Source organism: Onychomys torridus, unplaced genomic scaffold, assembly GCF_903995425.1.
Source record: "Onychomys torridus unplaced genomic scaffold, mOncTor1.1, whole genome shotgun sequence".
Lineage (NCBI taxonomy): Eukaryota > Metazoa > Chordata > Mammalia > Rodentia > Cricetidae > Onychomys > Onychomys torridus.
In genome coordinates, this window is record NW_023412102.1 from 22,639 (window position 1) to 47,856 (window position 25,218).

Sequence of the window (25,218 nt, forward strand, 5' to 3'; positions counted from 1 at the left end):
TGAGACTGCCAAAGAGTGCTGTAGTGAGTCAACCCAAGTCTCCATCAAGGCCAGAGTGGTCACAGATGCTCACTGTGAGGGGAGAAATCTTCATAAGAAAGACTGAAAATATATTTTCTCCTAAATTCTTCCCCAGGATCATCTCCCTAAACATCCATCAGAATGAGCTTCCAGGCCCCACCCACACTCCTGCACCTGGCAGTACAAAGCTTAGTGAGCAATGAGACCTTGGCCATCTCTACTCTGCAGGACCAGCTAATGGAGTTATTTCCCATACTGCTGAAGGAAGCCAACACTCAGAGAAAACCAGAGATGATTAAGGCCCTGGTGACAGACTGGCCCTACCCTTGCCTTTCTGTTGGGTTGCTGATGAAGAACCCCAGCTTGGAGAACTACCAAGCTATGTTGGATGGAGTAGGCACATGGCTGCAAAGAGAGTCTCCCCCTGGGTAAGCAATGGAAGGAACATCTGGGATCAGGGAGTATGGGGTCAAAGGTGGATCAGAGACTTTGGCTGGTATACTAGAGGATTATAGGGGCCTTGACAGCTCTAAAAATCCTTGTAGCAAGGATCAAATAAGTATGAGGTAGCTCTTGGTGCAGATGTAGGCAAAGAGAATGACCTTTGTCTCCACCAGGTAATAAAAATACTCCAGGGCAGCAGTGGCACACTCCTTTGATCCCAGCACTTGGGAGGCAGAGGCACGTGGATCTCTGTGAGTTCAAGGCCAGCCTGGTCTACACAGCGAGACCCAGGATAGGCACCAAAAGTACACAGAGATACTCTGTCTCGAAAAACCAAAACCAAAAAAAAACAAAAACCAAAACAAAAATAAACAAAACAAAAAAAAACAGCAAAACAAACAAAAAAAAACAAACAAAAAAACCAATAGTAGATGATAGAAGTCCAGAGCAACTGAATGCAGGGAAACAGGACAGGTCTCCAATATGCATCTCAGGCAAAAAGTCATGCTTGACAAGCTTGTGGTTCTTATTGGAGACCCAGCACTGAAAAACAGGAATATGAAGAAGACAGAGATAAGCAGGGGAAAACTCCATCAGAGATGGAGAAAAAGTTTTGGGTCTCAACTTACCTTCTGACACTTCTCTTTTATCCAAGAGGGCAGAATCTTCAAGTGGTTGACTTGAGGAATGTGTTCCATGATTTCTGGGATGTGTGGACTGGAGGAGATGGTAGAAACCGCTCAACAGAAACTTTGCCTGAGGAGCTAGTAATGGAGGGCCTTCCTCAACGCACACTGAGGAGGCAGCGTTTGATGGTTTTCACTGATCTTTACCTACCTGCAGATAAATACCAAAAACATTTATTGAAATGGGCAGAGAATATAAGTGGTTCTCTGAAATTGTGCTGTGTGAGTCTGATGATTGGTACAGAAGAAGGCGGCCCTGTCAAGAAGGTCTTCCAAATTTTACAGCTGCAGTTCATCAAGGAGTTGGAACTGAATACAGTGGGTGATCTCTCCATACTGGCCAGTTTTGTACCTTTTATCAACAAGATGAGAAATCTTCACAAAATCCTGCTAGTCCGTGTCTTCCGAGACCACACCCACACTCCTGCAACTGAGAGGGATGAGATGTATGTCCGCAAGATCATTTCTCTGTTCTCCAAACTCAACCGTCTCAAGCATGTCACCATAGATGATGTCTATTTCCTCAATGACCACATGAAACAGTTGCTTAGGTAAGAAAGGATGGAGAGCAGTTCCTGCTACCAGAGCAAACCTTCCTTTTATACATTAGAGAGTAGTGGGCACCTAGTATCTGCAGACTCTGTGCATTTCACAATGAACACATAAGGATGAGCTTCTTCCATGTTAACTGATTCATGGGCCCACACGACTACTCATAAAGCTGAGCGATGAAGTGGGTTAGTTTGTATGGACAGAGCTGCCAGGGTAGAAGGCCAGCATTGTGGGTTAGACCTAGGGAGGGTGGGTTGCGGTTTCTGCCATAGCAGTCCTGTCTGATCTAATGTGGAGGAACAGGAAAAGAAGAGGGCACTGCATAGAGAGGACTCAGACCTGCCCAGTTTCCCAGGTGAGCTCTGTGTTTTGATGGGGAGAATACATCCCAGGCTAGTTCCCAAGCAGTGTAAGGTTCTATGGAGAGCAGGGGTGCGCTAAGTGGACGGGACATGGAAAAGCTGGGGGAGAGTCAGAGTCAGGGCTGAAGAGTGAACAGGTGCAGGCACTGTGACAGGGAGTCAATGATTCCTTAGGAGGGAACCTGACATGGCCATAGGGTCCTGTGTCTCTCCTTCTTGTGGACCCTCTAGCCTAATAGTCTCCATAGCAACTCTGGGTCTCTGCCTGCCACTGAAGAATAGGAAAGGTGGAGTGAGCCAGTCTGCACTGTGAAGATGACTCCCTAGAGCGAGAGTGGTGTGATTTGAGTAAGAAGACTAATGGGTTGTACTGTATGCTCATGGCCATCCCTTGGTCACACTGACCCTGGCTATGTGGTCCCCTCTACCTCTAGGATACCCCACCACTGTGTTTCAAAATAACCCCTTGGTCTCTCCCTAGGTGCCTGAGGACCCCGTTGGAGTCCCTGTCCATCTCTTTCTGCAATTTCTCACAGTCAGACTTGGAGTCCTTTGCCCAGTGGGGTCACTGTCAGCTTAAACATCTGTACCTGAGAGGTGTCAATTTAAGTGATTTGAATTTCATGCCTCTCACAGTTTTCTTACAGAGTGTTGCAGACACTCTGCTGACCCTGGAATTGGAAGATTGTAGGATGAAGGACCCTGACCTCAGGCTCCTTCTCCCTGCCCTGAGCCAATGCTCCCTGCTGACCAGCATCAATCTCTACGACAATGAAATCTCCACCAATGCCCTGAAAGACCTTCTGTACCACACTGCCAACCTAAGCCAGCTGACCAAGGAGCTGTACCCTGCTCCTAAAGAAGTCTATGATCACTCTGGTTATGTCAAGGTAGTGGAATTTTCCCAATGTTGTGCTGAGCTGAAGAGCACACTTGTCAATGTACGTCAGCTTAGGTCAATCTGCTTTGGTAGCAATCCCTGTTTAGACTGTGGTGAGCGTTATTTCTATAAACTGGAGATAACACTCTGTGATTGTCCACGGTGAATTCCTTCAGGATACTAAGAAATGAAGGCACAGGGACAGGCCTCTCATCCAGAGGACCCTAGAACTCATGGTTTTGGACACTGCTCAGTGTGGTGAAAATGTAATTGCATGCAATGGGGACAGATCATGGGGCTGACATTGATGAGCACAGTGAAGTTAAGTGTCTTGTGGATTCAGAAAGAGTGTTCTACATTTCAAACTGTAGCACCTGTCATGACTGGCTCTTTCTTTCTTTCTTTCTCTCTCTCTCTCTCTCTCTCTCTCTCTCTCTCTCTCTCTCTCTTTCTCTCTCTCTCTTTCATTCTCAGTGAAACAGTTCTGGCTGTCCTGAAACTCACTCTGTAGACCAGGCTGGCCTCAAACTCACAGAGATCCACCTGCCTTTGCCACCGTAGTACCAGGATTAAAGGCATGTGCCACCACCACCACCTGGCTCTCTTTCCATCTTTTCAATGTAGCCCAGGCTGGCATTAAACGCCTCATCTCATTTTCTTCCCTCCTCTGCCAGATTCATGGGGTTTTTTTGGGGGGGGGTTGTTTTTTTGAGACAGGGTTTCTCTGTAGCTTTGGAGGATGTCGCTTTGTAGACCAGGCTGGCCTCAGACTCACAGAGATCCACCTGCCTCTGCCTCCCGAGTGCTGGGATTATGGGCCTGTGCCACCACAGCCCAGCTATTAATGGGGTTTCTAATAGAAAGCACCAAACCCAGCTTGTTGGCCACCTGACTGGGCACTACACTTCAGTGCTCCTCATTCTGGCTGGCCACCTGCATATTAATACCTCCAGGAGACAGACAAATGTCCTGTTATTATATAGCACTTGGAGTCCCTGGCGAGTGGAGCCAAGGTGACCCATGGTGGGTGGGAGACAGAGATGCCAGGCAGACAGTACTCAGTGAAGAGTTTTATTTGGTGTGGGAAGAGATGGGAAAGAGAGGGAGAGAGAAAGATAGGGAAGGAGGGAGCTCAAGCTGGAGAGGTGCCTACCTCCAAATAGAGAGAGGGGAGCAAGTGGAGTTTTCTCTTAAAAGTAGGCTTTAAGTCAGAACCCAGTGGAGGCCAGAATGCCAACACAGGTCCCTGTCCTGTTCTAAAGGGTTGCCAGTCCCTAGGATCTTCATGATAAATGTCAGTGGCGAATTGTCTTTGTTTTGTTAATAAGTCTCTGAGCTTAATTGTGTTTCCTTGTGTCTGTTAATTAGGTAGCAATAAAGAAGTTTGTGTCACAACTTTTGTTTTTTCTTCATTGGTAGGTTAATTAAAATGTGGGTAGTTGGGCTGGAGCGATGGCTCAGGGGTTAAGAGCACTGCTTGTTCTTCCAAAGGCCCTGAGTTCAATTCCCAGCAACCACATGGTGGCTCACAACCATCTGTAATGAGATCTGGTGCCCTCTTCTGGCCTGCAGGGATGTGCAGACAGAACACTGTACACATAATAAATAAATAAATCTTTAAAAAAAAAATGTGGGTAGTCAAGATTGCTCAATGGGTAAAGGGTACCTGGGGCCAACCTTGACAATCTGAGTTTGATCCAGGACACCCATTTAATAGGAGGGGAGGGCTGATTCCCAACATTGACCTCTGACCTTCACAAGCAGGTAATGGCAAATATGTTCTGTCATGTCACATGCTCCATGACTCTAGTTCTTTATTATGTATCATTTGCAATACATAATAAAATGAACATACTTAATGATCCCATGATGAAATATTGTGAATGGATGCTGAATTCAATCAAATGTAACTATGAAGGTCCTTCACCAATTATATATATTTCTATTCTTTTTAGATTCTAATATAATGACACATTTCTTCCTGTCAAACCTTGCCATGTATCCCTCGTTGCTGTTCAAAAGCATGATCTCTTTTTTCATTAATTGGTATTACACGCATATATGTATATGTGCATATATAAATATTCCTTAATATATCCCACCATGTCTGTATAGAGTCACTTGGAGGTTCTGTTTTCAGGACTGCCTAGTACATTCTGAACAAAAGTAGAAATGTCAACAGAAGAGGGCTGGATAGACAGCTGAGGAGTCAAAAGCACTTGTTCCTTTCTGGGACCTAGATTAGGGTCCCAGTAAACATGTGGTGGCTCACAACCCTCTGTAAATCCAGTTCCAAGGGACCAAACACCTATTAGGAATGACCTTTACAGGCACTGCATGAGCTTAGTGTGAACACATACAAAATAAAACTAATATTTAAAATATGTAGATAGAAGAAGCCTAGAGTGTTAGGACCTGAGTTTAGTTTCCAGAAGCCAAGTTAGATGAGTTCACAAATATTTGTACCCAGCTCCAGGGTATCCATATATTCTGGCCTCCTTGGGCACCTGTACTCAGGTGCTATACCCAGCCATAGACACACCCATCCCAGTATTTAAATGTTAAATGAAAAATTAAATCTAGGGAAACCTGAACGTACTAGACTGCCAGCATAGTGGAGTCTCAGACAGGATCCTCTTAGAGTTGATACTTGCTAGAAAGTGCTACATGTTATTTACAACACAAAAGCCCTCAGAGATCAAACATCACAGACAGGCATGCACTCTGCTATTGACTTATTTCCACTCTGCCCAAGTAGTTTTATGTTCTATCTATGAAAGTCTGCTCCCCCAGCCCAGCATGTTCTCAGGAAGTCCAGTGTGTCAGGGTACACCAAGTAGCACAGTTCAGCTTAATAAAGAATGCACTCCAAGAAGAAATTTTAAGGCCTATGTGGCAGCAGAAAAGTCAAGCTTCTCTGATGGACTGAACCCAGAACAGCCATACAAAGGCATAATGATTGATTGTTACACAAAGTATTTCCTTATACCAACGACCCTAATCTAATTTGCATGTCTTACTAAAGGAGAGCATCACATGCCCCCATGTAGGGTCCTGTGTCTCTCCTTCTTGTGGACCCTCTAGCCTAATAGTCTCCATAGCAACTCTGGGTCTCTGCCTGCCACTGAAGAATAGGAAAGGTGGAATGAGCCAGTCTGCACCGTGAAGATGACTCCCTAGAGCGAGAGTGGTGTGATTTGAGTAAGAAGACTAATGGGTTGTACTGTATGCTCATGGCCATCCCTTGGTCACACTGACCCTGGCTATGTGGTCCCCTCTACCTCTAGGACACCCCACCACTGTGTTTCAAAATAACCCCTTGGTCTCTCCCTAGGTGCCTGAGGACCCCGTTGGAGTCCCTGTCCATCTCTTTCTGCAATTTCTCACAGTCGGACTTGGAGTCCTTTGCCCAGTGGGGTCACTGTCAGCTTAAACATCTGTTCCTGAGAGGTGTCAATTTAAGTGATTTGAATTTCATGCCTCTCACAGTTTTCTTACAGAGTGTTGCAGACACTCTGCTGACCCTGGAATTGGAAGATTGTAGGATGAAGGACCCTGACCTCAGGCTCCTTCTCCCTGCCCTGAGCCAATGCTCCCTGCTGACATGCATCAATCTCTACGACAATGAAATCTCCACCAATGCCCTGAAAGACCTTCTGTACCACACTGCCAACCTAAGCCAGCTGACCAAGGAGCTGTACCCTGCTCCTAAAGAAGTCTATGATCACTCTGGTTATGTCAAGGTAGTGGAATTTTCCCAATGTTGTGCTGAGCTGAAGAGCACACTTGTCAATGTACGTCAGCTTAGGTCAATCTGCTTTGGTAGCAATCCCTGTTTAGACTGTGGTGAGCGTTATTTCTATAAACTGGAGACAACACTCTGTGATTGCCCACGGTGAATTCCTTCTGGACACTAAGAAATGAAGGCATAGGGACAGTCCTCTCATCCAGAGGACCCTAGAACTCATGGTTTTGGACACTGCTCAGTGTGGTGAAAATGTAAGTGCATGCAATGGGGACAGAACATGGGGCTGACATTGATGAGCACAGTGAAGTTAAGTGTCTTGTGGATTCAGAAAGAGTGTTCTACATTTCAAACTGTAGCACCTGTCATGACTGGCTCTTTCTCTCTCTCTCTCTCTCTCTCTCTCTCTCTCTCTCTCTCTCTCTCTCTTTCATTCTCAGTGAAACAGTTCTGGCTGTCCTGAAACTCACTCCGTAGACCAGGCTGGCCTCAAACTCACAGAGATCCCCCTGCCTTTGCCACCCTAGTACCAGGATTAAAGGCACGTGCCACCACCACCACCACCTGGCTCTCTTTCCATCTTTTCAATGTAGCCCAGGCTGGCCTTAAACTCCTCATCTCATTTTCTTCCTTCCTCTGCCAGATTCATGGGGTTTTTTTTGGGGGGGGTTGTTTTTTTGAGACAGGGTTTCTCTGTAGCTTTGGAGGATGTCGCTTTGTAGACCAGGCTGGCCTCAGACTCACAGAGATCCACCTGTCTCTGCCTCCCCAGTGCTTGGATTACAGGCGTGTGCCACCACAGCCCGGCTATGAATGGGGTTTCTAACAGAAAGCACCAAGCCCAGCTTGTTGGCCACCTGCCTGGGCACTACACTTCAGTGCTCCTCATTCTGGCTGGCCACCTGCATATTAATACCTCCAGGAGACAGACAACAGTCCTGTTATTATATAGCACTTGGAGTCCCTGGCGAGTGGAGCCAAGGTGACCCATGGTGGGTGGGAGACAGAGATGCCAGGCAGACAGTACTCAGTGAAGAGTTTTATTTGCTGTGGGAAGAGATGGGAAAGAGAGGGAGAGAGAAAGATAGGGAAGGAGGGAGCTCAAGCTGGAGAGGTGCCTACCTCCAAATAGAGAGAGGGGAGCAAGTGGAGTTTTCTCTTAAAAGTAGGCTTTAAGTCAGAACCCAGTGGAGGCCAGAATGCCAACACAGGTCCCTGTCCTGTTCTAAAGGGTTGCCAGTCCCTAGGATCTTCATGATAAATGTCAGTGGCGAATTGTCTTTGTTTTGTTAATAAGTCTCTGAGCTTAATTGTGTTTCCTTGTGTCTGTTAATTAGGTAGCAATAAAGAAGTTTGTGTCACAACTTTTGTTTTTTCTTCATTGGTAGGTTAATTAAAATGTGGGTAGTTGGGCTGGAGCGATGGCTCAGGGGTTAAGAGCACTGCTTGTTCTTCCAAAGGCCCTGAGTTCAATTCCCAGCAACCACATGGTGGCTCACAACCATCTGTAATGAGATCTGGTGCCCTATTCTGGCCTGCAGGGATGTGCAGACAGAACACTGTACACATAATAAATAAATAAATCTTTAAAAAAAAATGTGGGTAGTCAAGATTGCTCAATGGGTAAAGGGTACCTGGGGCCAACCTTGACAATCTGAGTTTGATCCAGGACACCCATTTAATAGGAGGGGAGGGCTGATTCCCAACATTGACCTCTGACCTTCACAAGCAGGTAATGGCAAATATGTTCTGTCATGTCACATGCTCCATGACTCTAGTTCTTTATTATGTATCATTTGCAATACATAATAAAATGAACATACTTAATGATCCCATGATGAAATATTGTGAATGGATGCTGAATTCAATCAAATGTAACTATGAAGGTCCTTCACCAATTATATATATTTCTATTCTTTTTAGATTCTAATATAATGACACATTTCTTCCTGTCAAACCTTGCCATGTATCCCTCGTTGCTGTTCAAAAGCATGATCTCTTTTTTCATTAATTGGTATTACACGCATATATGTATATGTGCATATATAAATATTCCTTAATATATCCCGCCATGTCTGTATAGAGTCACTTGGAGGTTCTGTTTTCAGGACTGCCTAGTACATTCTGAACAAAAGTAGAAATGTCAACAGAAGAGGGCTGGATAGACAGCTGAGGAGTCAAAAGCACTTGTTCCTTTCTGGGACCTAGATTAGGGTCCCAGTAAACATGTGGTGGCTCACAACCCTCTGTAAATCCAGTTCCAAGGGACCAAACACCTATTAGGAATGACCTTTACAGGCACTGCATGAGCTTAGTGTGAACACATACAAAATAAAACTAATATTTAAAATATGTAGATAGAAGAAGCCTAGAGTGTTAGGACCTGAGTTTAGTTTCCAGAAGCCAAGTTAGATGAGTTCACAAATATTTGTACCCAGCTCCAGGGTATCCATATATTCTGGCCTCCTTGGGCACCTGTACTCAGGTGCTATACCCAGCCATAGACACACCCATCCCAGTATTTAAATGTTAAATGAAAAATTAAATCTAGGGAAACCTGAACGTACTAGACTGCCAGCATAGCGGAGTCTCAGACAGGATCCTCTTAGAGTTGATACTTGCTAGAAAGTGCTACACGTTATTTACAACACAAAAGCCCTCAGAGATCAAACATCACAGACAGGCATGCACTCTGCTATTGATTTATTTCCACTCTGCCCAAGTAGTTTTATATTCTATCTATGAAAGTCTGCTCCCCCAGCCCAGCATGTTCTCAGGAAGTCCAATGTGTCAGGGTACACCAAGTAGCACAGTTCAGCTTAATAAAGAATGCACTCCAAGAAGAAATTTTAAGGCCTATGTGGCAGCAGAAAAGTCAAGCTTCTCTGATGGACTGAACCCAGAACAGCCATACAAAGGCATAATGATTGATTGTTACACAAAGTATTTCCTTATACCAACGACCCTAATCTAATTTGCATGTCTTACTAAAGGAGAGCATCACATGCCCCCATGACTCTAGTTCTTTATTATGTATCATTTGCAATACATAATAAAATAAGAGCTTCAGGTGTGCCTGATGTGCCTTTAGACCAAAGTCATGGGATGGCTGCAATGCCCCTTCAGCAAGACAATCACTGCTTTCCTCAAGGATTCTTCAAGGTCAGTGTGCTTCTAGAAAACAGCTGTTCATTCTATCCCCGATACAGTGACTCTGCTAAATTCCTAAAACACCAGTGGATCTCATGTGCAGCAAGTAGAACCTTAGGACTTTGGGGGTGGTGCTGCTGGTGGTAATTCACCGGTAGAGAGACAATGACACTAACCAGGGTCTACATGCCAAACTCTAACCTGGCCCCATCTTCATGTGCTACCGAGGTTCTTCAGGATAATAGAGTGACTCAAGTAGGAACATGGCCATGAGGACATGCCCTTTAGAGGGAATCATGTCCTCCTCCACCCTGCTTCATGTCTTCCAGGTACAGCTTGGGCTGATGGCCCTGGATCTGAGACACTGAGTTATTACTATCTGTGAAATATGGTTTTGTGTAGTCTAGTCAGGTCTTTCCCCTTCCAAATTGTGATACTGTGGCCACGTATCAGCAGCCTGCAGTCAATACTTATGGGGTAGGAAATGGATGAGCTTCTGCCTTCATCCCATCTCTAATTCCTTCCATCTCTGGATGAAACATTTGATGCCATCAGTCCCAGCCTATCTTGGACATCTGGAGGAGGATCTGGGTAGGGATTCGGGAATCTGGTCAGGACTGAAAGCCACTTTTAGGAAATGGTGTGTCAAGTCCAAAGATTCTTAGACATTTTGACACAAATGGTTCATGGTGGCAAATACCTGCAATTCCTGCCTTTGGGAGGGCAAGACAGGAGGATCCTAAAGTTCAAGGTCACCTTCAGCTACATTGTGTATTGACTGCTAGCCAGGGACACTTGAATAGCCTCTCTCTCTCTCTCTCTCTCTCTCTCTCTCTCTCTCTCTCTCTCTTTTTTTTGGTTTTTCGAGACAGGGTTTCTCTGTGTAGCTTTGCTCCTTTCTTGGATCTTGCTTGGTAGACCAGGCTGGCCTCGAACTCACAAAGATCTGCCTGCCTCTGCCTCCCGAGTGCTGGGTTGAATAGCCTCTCTTATAACAAAAGTATACACACAAAATCAAGCAGGCAACGAAACAAAAATAAATTTCAGAGAAGGCGATGGAGAATCTCAGAATCCTAGAGGCTAGGGCCACTGCTTAAACTCCTGGAGATCTGTCACCCCATGCAGACACCACCCAGTTTACTCACAGGCAATCCACAGGGATGACATACAGCTTAAGGAAACACATGCATATCCATCCCTGCTTTTCTCAGCCAATGCAAAGGTTTCAAACCTTGGTTGTGAGCCTGGTTTGGTGATACACTAAGATGTTTAGGATGGAGTATCACTTGTTGGAAGTCTGCATGGCTCAGGGTGAGAGTTAAAAGACTAGCTCTGGATACATGTCTATTCCCTGCTCACAAAGACAAAACAACAACAACAACAAAAACCTATTTTAGGCTCGTGCCTCTAACTGAAATCTCAATAGGCTGATGCAGGCAAGCAGGTTCCCATGTATTTGCCTGTCTACTCCAAGAATCCCAGTGTAGCCTTCACTAGAGAATGAAATGTAGTCTCAAACAAGGTGAATGTGTGGATAAATATACAAAGGAATTGCTGAAGGAATTCTGCAAAGGCCTGGGGTCTGGTTCAGTGGGAAAGTACTTACCTTTACCCTGCATGTATCATCATAGAAAATAGGGGATTTAAACCTTTTCTAAATGAGGGAGTGGAGAGATGGCTCTGCAGCAAAGAGCATTGGATGCTCCTCCAGATGTCAGGTGTTCAATTTCTAGGACTCAAGTGCTGGCTCACATTTCTCTGCTTTTCCAGGTGTGGGTTGCAGCGTCTTCTTTTGGCCTCTACAAGCACCAGGCATGCAAATGGTTGACAAAACCCTAACAGTACATAAAAGGAATCCACCTTAGAAACATTAAAGTATGTTTGGACCTTTAATCACAAGATTGTACCAGTCTTCTGTATATAAATAAAATACCTCTTAGAAATCATCCTTATTTAATTTTAGTAAACAGATATCATTTATTTATTCATTAAATTTATGTGGGGACAGGCTCATTTATCCCACGTTTTTGTTTTTGTTTTTGTTTTGTTTTTTGAGACAGGGTTTCTGTGTGTAGCTTTGCCCATTTCCTGGAACACACTCTGTAGCCCAGGCAGGCCTCTGCCTCCTGATTGCTGGGTTTAAAGGCATGCACCACCATTGCCCAGAAATAGTAAAGTCTTGGGGAGAAAAGAAAGCTGATAACCTACAGGAGCTTGAAGCACTGGAGGTGCCGGGGATTGAACCTGGGGCTTTGTGAATGCTAAGAATGAACTCTACCACTGACCTACACCCCCCACTTATCCCACTTTTCAAAAGATTGTTTTTTTTTTTATTTTTAATTGTGTGTTTGTTGTCTGTGTTTTGAAATGTTCACAGGGAAGAAGGTGACACCAAGGCCCAAGGAGTTCGATTACTCTGGATCTGGATGTTGAGATGGTTGTGTTCTACCTGACATTGATGGTGAGAATTGAACTGAGGTTCTCTGAAAGAGCAGTCTGTGCTCTGAACACCTGAGCCATCTATCCAGCCAAAAACTCTTTATGAAGACAGGATCTCAGTGTGTAGAAATGACTGGCCTGGAAGTCACTAGGTAGGCCAGGCTGGCCTTGAACACACAGAGATCAGTCTACTTTACTCTCTAGAGCACTGAAATGAAAAGGGTGGATACCATGCTTAGCTTATTGTTTGTTTTGATGTTTTTGTTTGTGTTCCCAAAAGAACTGGCAATACCACTTCTATCTCCTGTTGGAATAAGTGTGAGCCACCTTCCCCTCCTAAATCCCAAATGGTTTTTGAAACAGGGTATGACCATGTGGCTTTTGGTGTTCTGAAACTTTTTATGTAGTCAAGGAGTCGGCCTCTGTCTCCTAGATGCCAAGATTAAAGGTGTGTCTGTGTGGGCCTGGAGAGATGTCTCAGAGGTTAAGAGCACCAAATATTCTTCCAGAAGTCCCGAGTTCAATTCCCAGCACCCACATGGTTGTTCACAACCATCTGTAATGAGATCTGGCACCCTCTTCTGTGTACATAATAAATAAATTAATTTCAGAAAAAATATGTTTGTGTGTATGCTCTAACAAACAAGGTTTGCCTCAAAATCAGAGGGCAGAGCCAACCACTAGATTAACTATAGAGGCTAGGCATTTGTAGCATATATCTTTAATCTCAGCTCTTGGGAGGAGGAAGCAGGAAGATCAGGAGTTCAAGGCCACCCTGGGAAACAGGAGGTTGAATCTGTCTAAAGGAGAAACAGAGCCAAGCAGTGGTGGTGGTGGCTCCCATCTGTAATCCCAGCACTAGCGAGGGGGAGACAGGAATATGAGGCGGAGGAGACAGGATCTCAGAGCCATTCAGTGTGAGGACTCATGGACAAGAGCTCAGCATTTTCAGCTGAGGATTGGTGAGGTGGCCGACTGCTCTGCCTCTCTGATCTTTCAGCATTCACCCAGAGGCAGGCAGAACTCTGAGATGGAGCTCAGCATAGGCTACAGACCTTGTTCTAGGACAGCCAAAGCCACACAAGAAACCCAGAAAGCAATAGCAGCAGTAACAACAACAAAAGAAAAAAATAAGAAAGACAGAAGAAAAGAAAAGGCAGTGCCAGTGTCCCAAGTTACCTGGGCTCTGCTCTCCACACATGGATCCTGCCAGGGAAGGACTAAGGAGGATCTGAAATGCCTGGCACCACCCTTCACTTTTAAGGGTTTTAAAGGTTAGGCTGGGGAAGCACAGCTTTATTATAGTAATTTGGGGTTGAGGTAGAAGGTCTATAAACTCGTGGTCACCTGGCTGTACTGCCAGATCCTGTCTTGACGAGAGCCATAAGACTAAGCGACCCTTGACACACATGCTGCCATATTTAGGTTTCTCTCTTCTTTTCTTAGGCTTTGCTTAAGACTCCATAGCACCAGGACCTCTTCTCAGATATCAGGTGAATGAGCTGCAGTTAAGCAATGAGGCAGTTAGGCAAGAGTAGATAGATAACAACCAGAGCAACATTCCCTGCTGGCTGAACAGCCCATAATGAAGTCCCTTCCTGCTTGCAACCCCCTTTGCCTACCTATATATGCCTTTAGAGAAAAATAAAATTTTGGAGCTTGATCAGATATCCTGTCTTGCTCTCATTCTTTGTCTTTTGTCCCTCATTCACCGGCCCTCCCTTTAGGTCCCTGTTGAGGACTCCACTTCTGAAGTGTAAAGCCAAACCAAGATAAACAACTTTTCCCCTAAAGCAGCTCTAGGGCCATGCCATTTACTGAGAGCACCAGGACAGGCTCGAATTCTGAGGTGGAGATGCTAGTGCATGGGAGGCTACAAGGAAGATTTCCCATGTTGCAGTCTGCACTGGGGTCTAGGAAAAGAAAAACTTTAGGAAAAATATCTAGACTTCTTAACTTTAAAAAAAATAATAATTTCATTTAATTTTACATATCGGCCATGGGTTCCCCTGTCCTCCCCCCCACACGCCTATCCCCAGCCCATCCCCGTTCCCATCTCCTCCAGGGCAAAGACTCCCCTGGGGATTCAGCTCAACCTGCTCAACCTGATAGATTCAGTCCAGGCAGGTCCAGTCCCCTCCTCCCAGGCTGAGCAAAACATCCCCGAATAAACCCCAGGTTCCAAACAGCCAGCTCATGCACTAAGGACAGGTCCTGGTCCCACAGCCTGGTTGCCTCCCAAACAGTTCAAGCTGTTCAATTGTCTCACTTATCCAGAAGGCCTGATCCAGTTGGGGGCTCCTCAGCTTTTGGCTCATAGTTCATGTGTTTCTGTTAGTTTGGCTATTTGTCCCTGTGCTTTTTCCAATCTTGGTCTCAACAGTTCTAGCTCTTACAATCTCTCCTCTTTCTTGCCAATTGGACTCCTGGAGCTGCACCTGGGGCCTGCCGAGGATCTCTGCATCCACTTCCATCAGTTATTGGATAAGAGTTCTAGCACAACAGTTAGGGTGTTTGGCTATCCGATCACCAGACTAGGACAGTTTGGGCTTTCTCTCAACCATTTCCAGTATAGACTTCTTAACTTTTAAAAATATGGTGTTGTAGCGGGTCGGTGGTGGCGCATGCCTGTAATCCCAGCACTCAGGAGGCAGAGGCAGGTGGATCTCTGTGAGTGTGAGGCCAGCCCAGTCTACAGAGCTTGTCCAGGACAGGCTCCAAAGCTAGAGAAACCCTGTCTGGAAAAACCAAAAACAAGAACAAAAAAATGGTGTTGTAGGCTGGAGAGATGACTTAGCTAGACTCACAACCAAAATATAAAAATATGGGTGTGCCTACAGTGGAGGCTTAAGTGGAATTGGGCATGCTTCCAAACCTGAATGCAACTCTTTATGTAGCCCAGGCTTCCCCCTCTCATCATATTCCTGCCTGCCATTGAGAGTATTGGAGTTCTCTGGTTCTCTGTTTTGGCTACCATGCCTGGGTAGCTAGTGCACTCTGCTTTTATTTATTTATTTATTTATTTATTTATTTATTTATTTATTTATTTATGTTTTTTGAGACAGGGTTTATCTGTGTAGCTTTGTGACTTTCCTGGAACTCGCTTTTTAGACCAGGCTGTCCTCAAACTCAAAGATAGCTGCCTGCTTCTGCTCCCAAGTGCTGGGATTAAAGGTGTGTGCCACCACCACCCAGCTGCCCTCTGCTTTTAAAAGACTGCAGAGGCATGATAGCAGGAACCTATAAAACCAGCACTTTGGAAGAAGAGTCAGGATTCCAAGGAAATCTAATCTCTAGAGTATATGTTCAGCCCAGTCCTGGCTAGTGGGTCTCAAATAAAACATGACATGAAATATCTTGGTAGAATTGATTTGGTAATGAGATTTCATCCCATTACACAAGGATTCTAACATTGTAACATGTTCCCAGATTATTTATTTGATTTTGTTTAATTTTATGTAGAGACAAGGTCAGGTCTCTTCATACAGTCATGCCCAACCAGGATCTGGGAGCTTCTGTGCTCAGAACCATAATTCAAATTCCTAGGTGTGGCTGGTGAGTAATAAGTGGATCCCACAAACACCTCTTTTTTTGTTTTTGTTTTTAATTTCAGTCCTAAAAAATGGTGGGGGGGGCTGGAGAGATGGCTCAGAGGTTAAAAGCACCGACTGCTCTTCCAAAGATCCCAAGTTCAATTCCCAGCACCCACATGTTGGCTCACAACCATCTGTAATGAGATCTGGTGTCCTCTTCTGTATACATAACAAATAAATAAATCTTTAAAAAAATTAATTTCAGCAGGGCGGTGGTGGCTCACGCTTTTAATCCCAACACTGGGGAGGCAGAGCCAGGCGGATCTTTATGAGTTCCAGGCCAGTCTGGGCTACAGAGTGAGTTCCAGGAAATGGGCACAGCTACACAGAGAAACCCTGTCTTGAAAAAACTGAAAAAAAAATAATTTCAGTCCTAGACAAGGCCATGTCAAATAGTTCTGGCTAAAGCAGTCACATTCCTAAAGCTTTAGTTGCTAAGTTAGCTGGGACTTGTGGCTTTGTTCATAAACAATCAGTAAGTCCCGGTATCTATTTCTAAGATATAGTTAAGAGGAAATTTCAATACATACAACTGCAAAACCTGAATCTGAAACATAGTTGAAGGGATTACAAAGAGATTAAACTACAAAGCAGATCGTATCTTTTTTGTTTTATATATGTGGAACTGAGGATTGAACCCAGGGCCTTGTGCTTGCTAGGCAAGCGCTCTACCACTGAGCTAAATCCCCAACCCCACAGATTGTATCTTGAATCCCAGAATGAGCCTAGGAATCTATCTGTACAGAGCCAGAATGATCTGGAGTTCAAGGCTAACCTAGTCTATTTTAGACTCTGTCCCAAAAATACTCAAATAAACCAAAGAAACTAACATGTAACTCCCAGTCTAATGAGAATTTTTCATTAAAGCCAAACCCAATGGAGGCAAATAATCATCATCCAAAAAAAGTGAAAACAATTGGAAATTGCCATTTTCATTTTAAATCCAGCATCTTAAAATGTAGTGGAATTGGGAGATATGCCTGCCCAGCATGCAAGAGGCCTCCTGATATAGGTGAGTGACTTACCTGATCTGGATACTGGTGACAGGCCTCATTCCCAGAGGGACCAGAAAGAGACTCCAGACTCCAGGACTCTGAGGGTTTGCTAAGGCTCCTCTAATCCTTTTATATTCTTTTCCCCTCACACACATCCTATGTAGCTCAACTTCCCAAGCACAAGCTTTCATCTGGTTGGGAGTCCCAGCCTCCATCCCCTGGAGAGTATAAAGTCAGGCAGTGGTGCACACCTTTAATCCCAGCACTCGGGAGGCAGAGGCAGGCAGATCTCTGAGTTTAAGGCCAGCCTGGTCTACATAGCGAGTTCCAGGACTGGCTCCAAAGCTACACAGAGAAACCCTGTCTCAGAACAACCCCCCAAAAGAAGAGTATAAAAGAGTCTATCAATTAAATTATTTAGTATATGGCCAGGCGGTGGTGGCCCACACCTTTTATCCCAGCACTCCAGAGGCAGAGCCCAGAGGATCTTTGTGAGTTCAAGGCCAACCTGGGCTATAGAGTGAGTTCCAGGAAAGGCGCAAAGCCACACAGAGAAACCCTGTCTCAAAAAACAAAACAAAACAAAACAAAAATTTAGTATGCATGTTTACATACTCATATGTATAGGAGTTTTGCAGTATTTGTGTTCTTTGAGTGTATATGTGTAATTTATTTTAGTTTATGTGTTTATTTTGTATGTATAATTGTTTTAGTGTATATGTGTTTGTGTTTGAAATTGAGCTCAACAGTACACCCCTGGCATGAATTGAGCTATCTTACTGGAATCATATGACTGAATCATTATTTTATTCCAGACTCAATTTGGCTTGCTTACTGGCTGCCTATGAACTCCTTTTTTTCTTTTACTTTTTCTTTTTTTTTTTTTTTGGCAGAGATGAGGACTGAACCCAGGGCTTTGTGCTTGCTAGGCCAGTGCTCTAACACTGAGCTAAATCTCCAACCCCTAAATGAAGCTCTTATTTTGTTTGTTTATTTATTTATTTATTTATTTATTTGAGGGTTGAGCCCAGGGTTCTGAGCTTGCTGGGCAAGCACTCTACCACTGAGCTAAATCCCAAACCCGGAACTCCTTATGTAGACCTGGTTGGCCACAAATAGAGCAATCCAGCTGCCTCTGCTTCCTGAATGCTGGAATTATTAAGTGTGAAAATTCATTCCAGGTTGTTTCTGTTTTTATTTTATTTATTTATTTTTAAAGATTTATTTATTTATTATGTATACAGAAGAGGGTGCCAGATCTCATTACAGATGGTTGTGATCCACCATGTGATTGCTGGGAATTGAACTCAGGACGTCTGGAAGATCAGTCGGTGTGGTGCTCTTAACCTCTGACCCATCTCTCCAGCCCCCTATTTTATTTTTCAAATACCCTGTAGTAGCATAAAATCAACGGGGTCCACTCTCGGTGGTGGTGGGGCAGGTAAAGCAGCTTGACCACACAACTGCCAAGACAGGCTTCGAGGCCCAGATAGAGCTTCTGTGACAGGCTGACTGGCAGGCAACACCTGGATCCAAGAGAAGCCACGAGTTGACCCCCACAGAAAGTGGGCCTGCTTCTAAGGGAAGATACCTGACATTACAAACATTCCCTGTACCCCGAGACAAACTTCAGTCAATCAGGGTCCTGAACCCTGGAAATCCCCTTACCCCAACCTCTGCTATGACAAAAACCCCACCCTGCCTGGGCTCTGGGCTCTCTGCTCTTACAGCTGCATCAGACAGAGAACCCAAGCTCCGAGCTTGAAAGAATAAAGGCTCTTTGTTTCTACATATGGCATTTGTTCTCCATGGTGGTCTTTTGGGGGTCCCTGTGATCTGGGCATAACACACAATGCTAGGCCATGAACTTGCTATCCTCCTGCTTTGGTCTGTCTGGTATACAATTCAAGATGGATCAACACCAGATCTTAAATATTCATCTGAGAAATAAAGAAGAAATATCTATGGGCCACCTTGGGCAGATTGACCGCCTAAGGACATATTGAGTAGCATCTTCCTGTGGTCATGGACTGAAGATGTAAACCAGTTTCATAGAGCTATGAAATCCACAGAGGGTCAAGTGATGCTTCTCTGTTCCCTCTACCCCAGCTTCAGGACACTAGACTTTGTTATGCCCAGACTGAGGGATCCCAAAAGACCACCATAGAGAATCCCATACTTAAAACTAATGAGCCTTTAATATTTCAAGCTCAGGGTCTTAGGCTCTCTGTCTGTTGTAGCAGTGAGAGCAGAGAGCCCAGAGCCCAGGCAGTGTGGGGTAAGGGGATTTACAGGGTTCAAGGCCATGATTGGCTGACATTTCTCTAGGGGTATAGGGAATGTTTGGAATGTCAGGCATTTCCTCTTAGGTGCAGGCCCCACTGGGTGGGGTCAGCTTATGGCTTCTCCTGGGTCCAGGTGTTGCCTGCCAGAAGCTGTGTCTGGGCCTCAAAGCCTGTCATAGCAGGTGTGTGTGGTCAAGCTGTTTGGGGGCACCAATACAGACCTCATCTTGGCTGCTCCTCTTGTTGTGCCCAGATCACGACCCCCAGAGAGACCACCGAAGACTAGCATGCCAAAATGCAAAAGCAAGGTTTAATTCGGGATATCCAAAAGCAATACAAGCCTAGGCAGGGACTTCATCCAACAGATCCAATGCAGTGGAAGCTGGAGGAAGTGCCCGCCTCTCTGCAAGCTCAGTTTTTTGTTTTTTGTTTTTCTTTTTCCAAGACTGGGTTTCTCTGTGTAGCTTTGCGCCTTTCCTGGAACTCACTTTGGAGACCAGGCTGGCCTCCAACTCACAAAGATCCACCTACCTGTGCCTCCCAAGTGCTGAGATTAACGGTGAGTGCCACCACCGCCTGGTGCAAGCTCAGTGTTTTTTTTTTTTTCAAATTTTTTATCTAGTTGCAGATTTGCCTTGGGAAGTGATTCTTGGCTGATTACTGCTATTGGCAAGTAGAATAAATCAGAATTTGCACGAAATTGTATCTATTTTTAAAGATTTATTTATTATGTATACAGTGCTCTGTCCGCATGTGTCCCTGCAGGCCAGAAGAGGGCACCAGATCTCATTACAGGTGGTTGTGAGCCACCATGTGGTTGCTGGGAATTGAACTCAGGACCTCTGGAAGAGCAGTCGGTGCTCTTAACTACTGAGCCATCTCTCCAGCCTGCAAGTTCACTTTTTAAAGGCAAAAACCACAAAGTTACATCATTTAGGGGTTATAGTACAGGCACAATTCTGATTGGCTCGCTTCTAGGGTCTTTCTAGAAATCATGGCTTAATCTTACTTCTAAGGGGGTGGTTGCCTGACACCATTTCTCATTGGCTCCCCTCAGGTGGGGACATTTCTACAGTCAGTTACCCTGGAAACCAGGATTGGAACATTCTTTGGTCAGTTACCTAGGGAACCAGAGAGAGGACATTCCATAGTCTGATAGTCATTACCTTGTGACTCTGCACATTCACACTTCCTGGTTTCTGGAACCTGGACTGACTGGTTTCAGTAACTCATGGCCAATACCCAAAAGGAGAAATCTTATGCCTTAGTTTCAGGGTGAAAGCATTTTGGTCTCATTTTGGTCCACACAGATCTTATTACATATGGTCTATTGAGACAGGAAGATTACTGAGACATACAGGTGGGCTCAGAGTACAGTAAGAGTAAGATTGGCCTAAGGTATAGTGTGAGACATGAACTGGAAAAAATATACCAAGTAATAATGTAAATTAGAAGATGAATCCCAGAACTCAGAGTCTGAGGAGGAGTATTATGGATGAACCTGGGACCTTGACCATCATCTCAGATTTCACCCATTCCCATAGTAAGGTCTGATTTACTCAAATTACTGATGCAAAATCCCAAATAGGTTGTATTCTTCCTTCTAGTGCTTTCTGTAGGGCTGGGTTTATAGACAGGTATTGTTTAAATCTGGTTTTATTATGGAATATTTTGTTTACTCTTGTCTATGGTGATTGAGAGTTTTGCTGGGTATAATAGTCTGGGTTGGCATCCGTGGTCTCTTAGTGTCTGCATAACATTTGTCCAGGACCTTCTAGCTTTCATAGTCTCCATTGAGAAGTCTGGTGTTATTCTGATGGGTTTGCCTTTATATGTTACTTGGTCTTTTTCCTTTGCAGCTCTTAATATGTTTTCTTTGTTCTGTATGTTTAGTGTTTTGATTATTGTGTGGCGAGGGGACTTTTTTTTTTTAATCCGGCTTATTTGGTGTTCTGTAAGCTTCTTGTATCTTCATAGGTATTTCTTTCTTTAGGTTAGGAAAGTTTTCTTCTATGATTTTGTTGAATATGTTTTCTGTGCTTTTGAGTTGGTATTCTTCTCCTTCTTCTATCCCTATTATTCTTAAGTTTGGTCTTTTCATGGTGTCCCAACTTTCTTGGATGTTTTGTGTTACAACTTTTTTGTCTTTAGTGGTTTTTTTTTTTTGAGTGATACATCTATTTTCTCTATTGTGTCTTCATTGTCCGAGATTCTCTGTTCCATCTCTTGTATTCAGTTAGTTATGCTTGTTTCTGTAGTTTCTGTTCATTTAGTCAGGATTTCTATTGCCAGCATTCCCTCAGTTTATGTTTTCTTTATTGTCTCAATTTCATTTTTCAGATCATGGATTGTTTCCTTCATCTATTTAATTACTTTTTCTTGGCTTTCTTTGATTTCTTCTTCCATTTTTTTTTGTTGTTGTTTTTGTTTTTGTTTTTTCGAGACAGGGTTTCTCTGTAGCTTTGGAGCCTGTCCTGGACTAGCTATGTAGACCAGGCTGGCCTCGAACTCACAGAGATCCACCTGCCTCTGCCTCCCATGTGCTGGGATTACAGGCATGGGCCACCACCGCCCAGCTTCTTCCAATTTTTTGTTTGCTTGTTTTTTCTTCCATTTCTTTAAGATAATTTTTTATTTCCTTTCTAAGGGAGTTTTTCACTTCCTCTTTAATGGAGTTTTCATTTCCTCATTAAGGGAGTTTTTTATTTCCTCTTTAAGGGAGTTTTTCATTCCCTTTTTAAGGGCCGCTATCATCTTCCGAAGGACAATGAAATTCCTCATTGGATTTCTGAGCACTGAGTGTGCCCTGTGGCTGCAGCTGAATCCCAACATGGCAGAGACCTATTGGGACTTTGTGAAAAACTCTTCCCTTCCGATGCCAATGGGTATTGAAAGCCCAATATGGCCAGCTTTGGCAAGCATTAATGTAAGCCTAGGAACTACAGCCATGCAGTTGGATTCTCCAGAAAGTAATGTATGGTAACTGCTTTTTCAAGTATGTTTGAGAACATGTCACCCAGACACCTAGGAGATTAAGGATAACACTGAAGATCACTGACCTCCATTTATTAACATTAGCATGCCAACTAAGCATTTTCATTCTCACAATCCTATTCAAGCTGGAGCAGTACCTACTTCTCAGGAATGGCTCTGTACAACATTTTTTGGCCTCCTGAAATTCATTTAGCTCCCTTTGAAGATACCTTAAAATTTGTGAGTCTGAATGTAGCCATTATGAGACCATTAGTTCTGCTCCTTGTGAGCTGCCTATTTTTTCTTTATGGTTCTTAGTTGTTCTTTTGCGGAGCTGCGAGCTTAAGTTGTGCTGGGATCAAGAATAATGGGCCTCCGCGGTTCGTGTTCCTGGAGTTGTGTCCATACCAATGGATACCCACACGCTCCAGAAGAGAATTTGTCATCACTGCTGCCGTTGTTATAACAGTTATAACTGTTTCTGGGATTGCCATTTCAAAATTGGTTACTACAGCTAGCACAATGGAGACCCTGGCAGCAAAAGTAGCTACCACAGTTGATTAATCTTTCATTCTATTAGGCAATACAAATTTAAATCAATAGTTATATACGTTTCAATAGGCTTTGAAAATTATAAATGTACAAACTCAAGTTCCATTTGCTCTCGGGATACCATTTTACAAGGACTCCAATTTGCAGTAAGGCTCATTAAGGAAGAGAATGGCTCAATTGCCCTTAGCCTACTGGTATGGGTGGGTTATTACTTCTATTGGTCTTTTCTGTGTCAAACACACAGATTGCAAGCCCAGCACCACATAGAGATCTTTGGCAACAGTTAATTCTGCAGCTCTCACAGGATTGAGCCTGTATGATAATGAGCATTCAGAGATGAGTAATGCCAGGGGGGTGCTCACCAACCTAAGACAGAATGCCTGTGTGGCCTGGACAGGTGTCTCCATTGGGTAACTGTTGTGTTCCTTGCTAACCTTGACCTTGATATCCTCCCCATGCTAATTCCCTGAGAGATTCCACCCTCCTGAATGCTTAAGGGATGTTCCTTGTTTGTGTATCCAGCATATTGGGCATTAACAGCTTAAATGCAACATTGTAAAATATCAGAAGCCGGGTTGGGGATTTAGCTCAGTGGCAGAGCGCTTGCCTAGCAATCGCAAGGCCCAGGGATCGTTCCTTAGCTCCAAAAAAAAAAAAATCCAAAAACAAAAACAAACAAACAAAATATCAGAAGCGAATTTCTGCCCTCCAGGGTTCTCCCATTGTGCTGTAAGCCTATATTTAAGACCTCCTCTCTCCTTCAATAAATGGCACTTTGCATTCAAAAGAAGAAGAAGAAGAGGAGGAGGAGGAGGGGGTCAAGATCATGATGGGGATACTCATAGACAGCTGACCAGTACTAGTTGGAGCTCAATGACTCTGGACTGACAGCTCAGGAACCTGCATGGGATCAAACTAGGCCCACTGAATGTGGGTGACAGTTGTATGGTGTAGAGTTTTCCTGCCTGGCCCAGTCAGGACAAATCTCTCTTACCCGCCAGTCCCACAGTCGCTCAGACCCAACCAAGAAAGCACACAGAAACTTACATTGTTTAGAAACTGTATGGCCGTGGCAGGCTTCTTGTTATCTGCTTCTTCTATCTTAAATTAACCCATTTCTGTTAGTCTATACTTTGCCACATGGCTCATGGCTTACCGGTGTCTTTACATGTTGCTTCTCATGGCGGCGGTTGGCGGTGTCTCCCTCCAGTCTTCTACTTCCCAGAATTCTCTACTCTCTTGTCCCGCCTATACTTCCTGCCTGGCCACTGGCCAATCAGAACTTTATTTACACATAGTGATATCCACAGCAGTATGGCTTGGTCTGTTTGTGAGGTCCCTGGCAATAGCACCAGGACTTATCCCAGGTGCATGAACTGGCTTTTTGGAACCCAATTCCCTATGATGGGATACCTTGCTCAGTCTTGATACAATGGGGAGAGGCTAGGTTCTCCTTCAACTTGGTATGCCAGACTTTGTTGACTAACATGGGAGGCCTTACTCACTCTGAGGAGTGGATGGGGTAGAGTGGGAGGGAGGTGAGGAGGCAGGAGAAGGGGAGAGAGGGGGAACTGGGGTTGGTATGTATATATGTGTATATATATAAAATCCCAAATAGATTAAATGGGTGAGAACTTCCTCATCCAATCAGGTGGCAACTTGTGTCTAAGAAGTGGGGCTCCAAAGGGAAAGCAAGAGGTAAGTGGACATAAGGGTTAGAATGGCTAAGCAAGACACTGTGACCATTGGAACCTGGAGTGACTGTCTTACCCTGCTGGGACTGGAAACCTATAACCAGTGTCCAGACAAGTCATTCACCCCCATCAGGATGTCCCATCTCACCCAGGCTAGCCAGTCTCTCATTTCATCTTAATTTTTTTCTTGTTTGGTATGGCTACTGTGAAGGAGCAAATTTCATTTAGCCCAGACCTAGTTTACACCTCTATATGTAAGCTTTTATACTGCTTTGCTACTCACCAGGCTGGCCTCAAACTCAGAGATCCTCCTGCCTCTGCCTCCTGACTGCTGGGATTAAAGGTGTGTGCCCCAACCGCCCTGATTCAAAGGGATTTTAGACAGAGAATCTGATCTTGGGAAGGCTTGTCAGAAATGTCAAAAGGTTTAAATCCCTTAATAAAATTAGATGTAGATCATGAAAGAAAAGCCTGGTTCTCCAACTCTGTTTCCAGACATATGAGCTGCAGAGGCTCCTGAGAGGACCCCAAGGAAGCCCCTCCCTTGCCGTCTTGGTCACCGGTGTGGCATCCCCTGTATGGGCTCCTGCCACCAGCACAGCCACAGAGCATAGGGTCAGCCCTGTGGCCACAGCAGGGGGACCCGGGGCTGGAGCTGCCCCTATGGGCATGGCCCAGTGGCAGCGCCAGCCAGGGAATCTGTGGAGCTGCGTAGGCCAGCCTCAGTGGCAACAAGAGACAAGGCTCCCCCTGAAGGGGAATGTCTAAGAGGGTTTGTGTCCTGTGGAGCAAGGCCAACAGACAAGTGAAGCCCGTAGTGTACAGCATGCCTTTGGACTCCTCTCTT

At 44.6% G+C, this 25,218-nt stretch overlaps 1 protein-coding gene across 1 annotated transcript; it reads left to right on the top strand.

Moving 5' to 3' along the window:
* Window positions 1–162: 162 nt before the first annotated feature.
* On the top strand, window positions 163–25,082 carry LOC118575485 (preferentially expressed antigen in melanoma-like protein 7; the record flags this gene model as incomplete). Its single annotated transcript, XM_036176026.1, has 5 exons — window positions 163–449; window positions 1,121–1,702; window positions 2,547–3,058; window positions 6,435–6,688; window positions 24,867–25,082. Coding segments are annotated over exons 1-5 (1,851 nt in total), but the record flags the coding sequence as incomplete, so codon positions are not given.
* Between the last annotated feature and the right edge of the window lie 136 nt (window positions 25,083–25,218).